General features: G+C 52.7%; 1 protein-coding gene across 1 annotated transcript; it reads left to right on the top strand.

Annotated features, from left to right (window-relative positions):
• Positions 1 to 240: 240 nt before the first annotated feature.
• On the top strand, positions 241 to 894 carry LOC308302365 (SEC14-like protein 1; the record flags this gene model as incomplete). Its single annotated transcript, XM_080746620.1, has 1 exon — positions 241 to 894. The coding sequence occupies one exon, from the start codon at positions 241 to 243 to the stop codon at positions 892 to 894; it is 654 nt and encodes a 217-aa protein (XP_080602746.1).
• Positions 895 to 1,226: the final 332 nt, after the last annotated feature.

Below are 1,226 nucleotides of genomic sequence, written 5' to 3'. Positions count from 1 at the left end.
CATCATCAGTCTAAAGCATACTGTTGCTTCACATACCCATCTTAAACTAGTGCTTCAACCCAAAGCCTAGTTTTATTTACAGGTCACCGGTTTCTGGTTCACCACATCACTACGTCAATTAGTGTTGTGAGGGGGGGTGATACAGTGTGTATGTTTTATGAACAAAAAGATGTTTGTCACAACCTAGGGTGTTTGTTTTTGTGTTAGCTTGTTTTGTCTGCTGGTGGATTTTAACTGACAATGGTTCAGGAATATCAGTCGCCCATGTGCGTCTACAAACATCCATTTGAGTTGATTATGGCGGCCTACGCGAGGAGGTTCCCCAGGTGTCCTATGGTCCCGGTGGTTGTGAACTGTGATGTCATCAGCGAGAGCCAGAGTGAGGACGGTTCTATTCTGGTCACTGAGAGGCGCTGTACGGTGAACGTGGAGGTTCCACAGCTCATCAAGAAGGTGGCCGGCGTGGACTACTTGTACTTCATCCAGAAGAACACGCTGAACCGCAGAGAGAGGACGATGCACATCGAGGTCACCAACGAGTCCTTCTCCAAAAGGATCGTCGTCCACGAGATCTGCCACTACAAGGTCCATCCGGAGAACGAGGACTGGACTTGCTTCGAGCAGGCGGCCACCCTGGACATAAAGTCCTTCTTTGGCCTCGAGAGAACAGCGGAAAAGATCGCCATGAAACAGTATGCCAGTTACTTCAACAAGGCAAGAGAGATTATAGAATACTACCTGAAAGAGCTGGCGGGAGAGGGAATAAAATCCGTCCCTCGCTGGAGTCCTCCGTTGGTCTCTCCAGTTGCCACTGCAATGCCCCAGCTGCCCCTCTCCACAGCCACAGCCATCTCGGTGCCCGGCGCCAGCGCGGCAGGCCAGGGAGGAGCCTGACATTCACATGGAGTTAATACCGGCTGGCTCTCTCGATGACGAGCTGCATGGACGCAGACTCCTAGCCAGTGGCTTGGCTACGAGAACCACAAGCGGAAGATTCCAAAGGGCCCAGCATTTGCTGTGCTTCCTCCCGGCGAGGGCGGGACAAGGCCAAGGAGAGAGGGTGGCTGTGGCTCATAAGGTAGAGCAGGTCGCCCAATAATCCATGGGGTCAGCTATTTGAATCCTGGCTCCTCCTATCCAAGGAGGAGCCTATGTCGAAGTGTCCTTGGGCCTGTGTGTGAAGGTGGGAAACGCCTGTTTTCGACTGTTTTCCGCTTCACCTGCCC

Source organism: Nannobrachium achirus (assembly GCF_963921795.1).
Source record: "Nannobrachium achirus genome assembly, chromosome: 17".
Lineage (NCBI taxonomy): Eukaryota > Metazoa > Chordata > Actinopteri > Myctophiformes > Myctophidae > Nannobrachium > Nannobrachium achirus.
The sequence above is the reverse complement of the archived record's forward strand: the minus strand, read 5'-3'. Positions and strand labels throughout refer to the sequence as shown.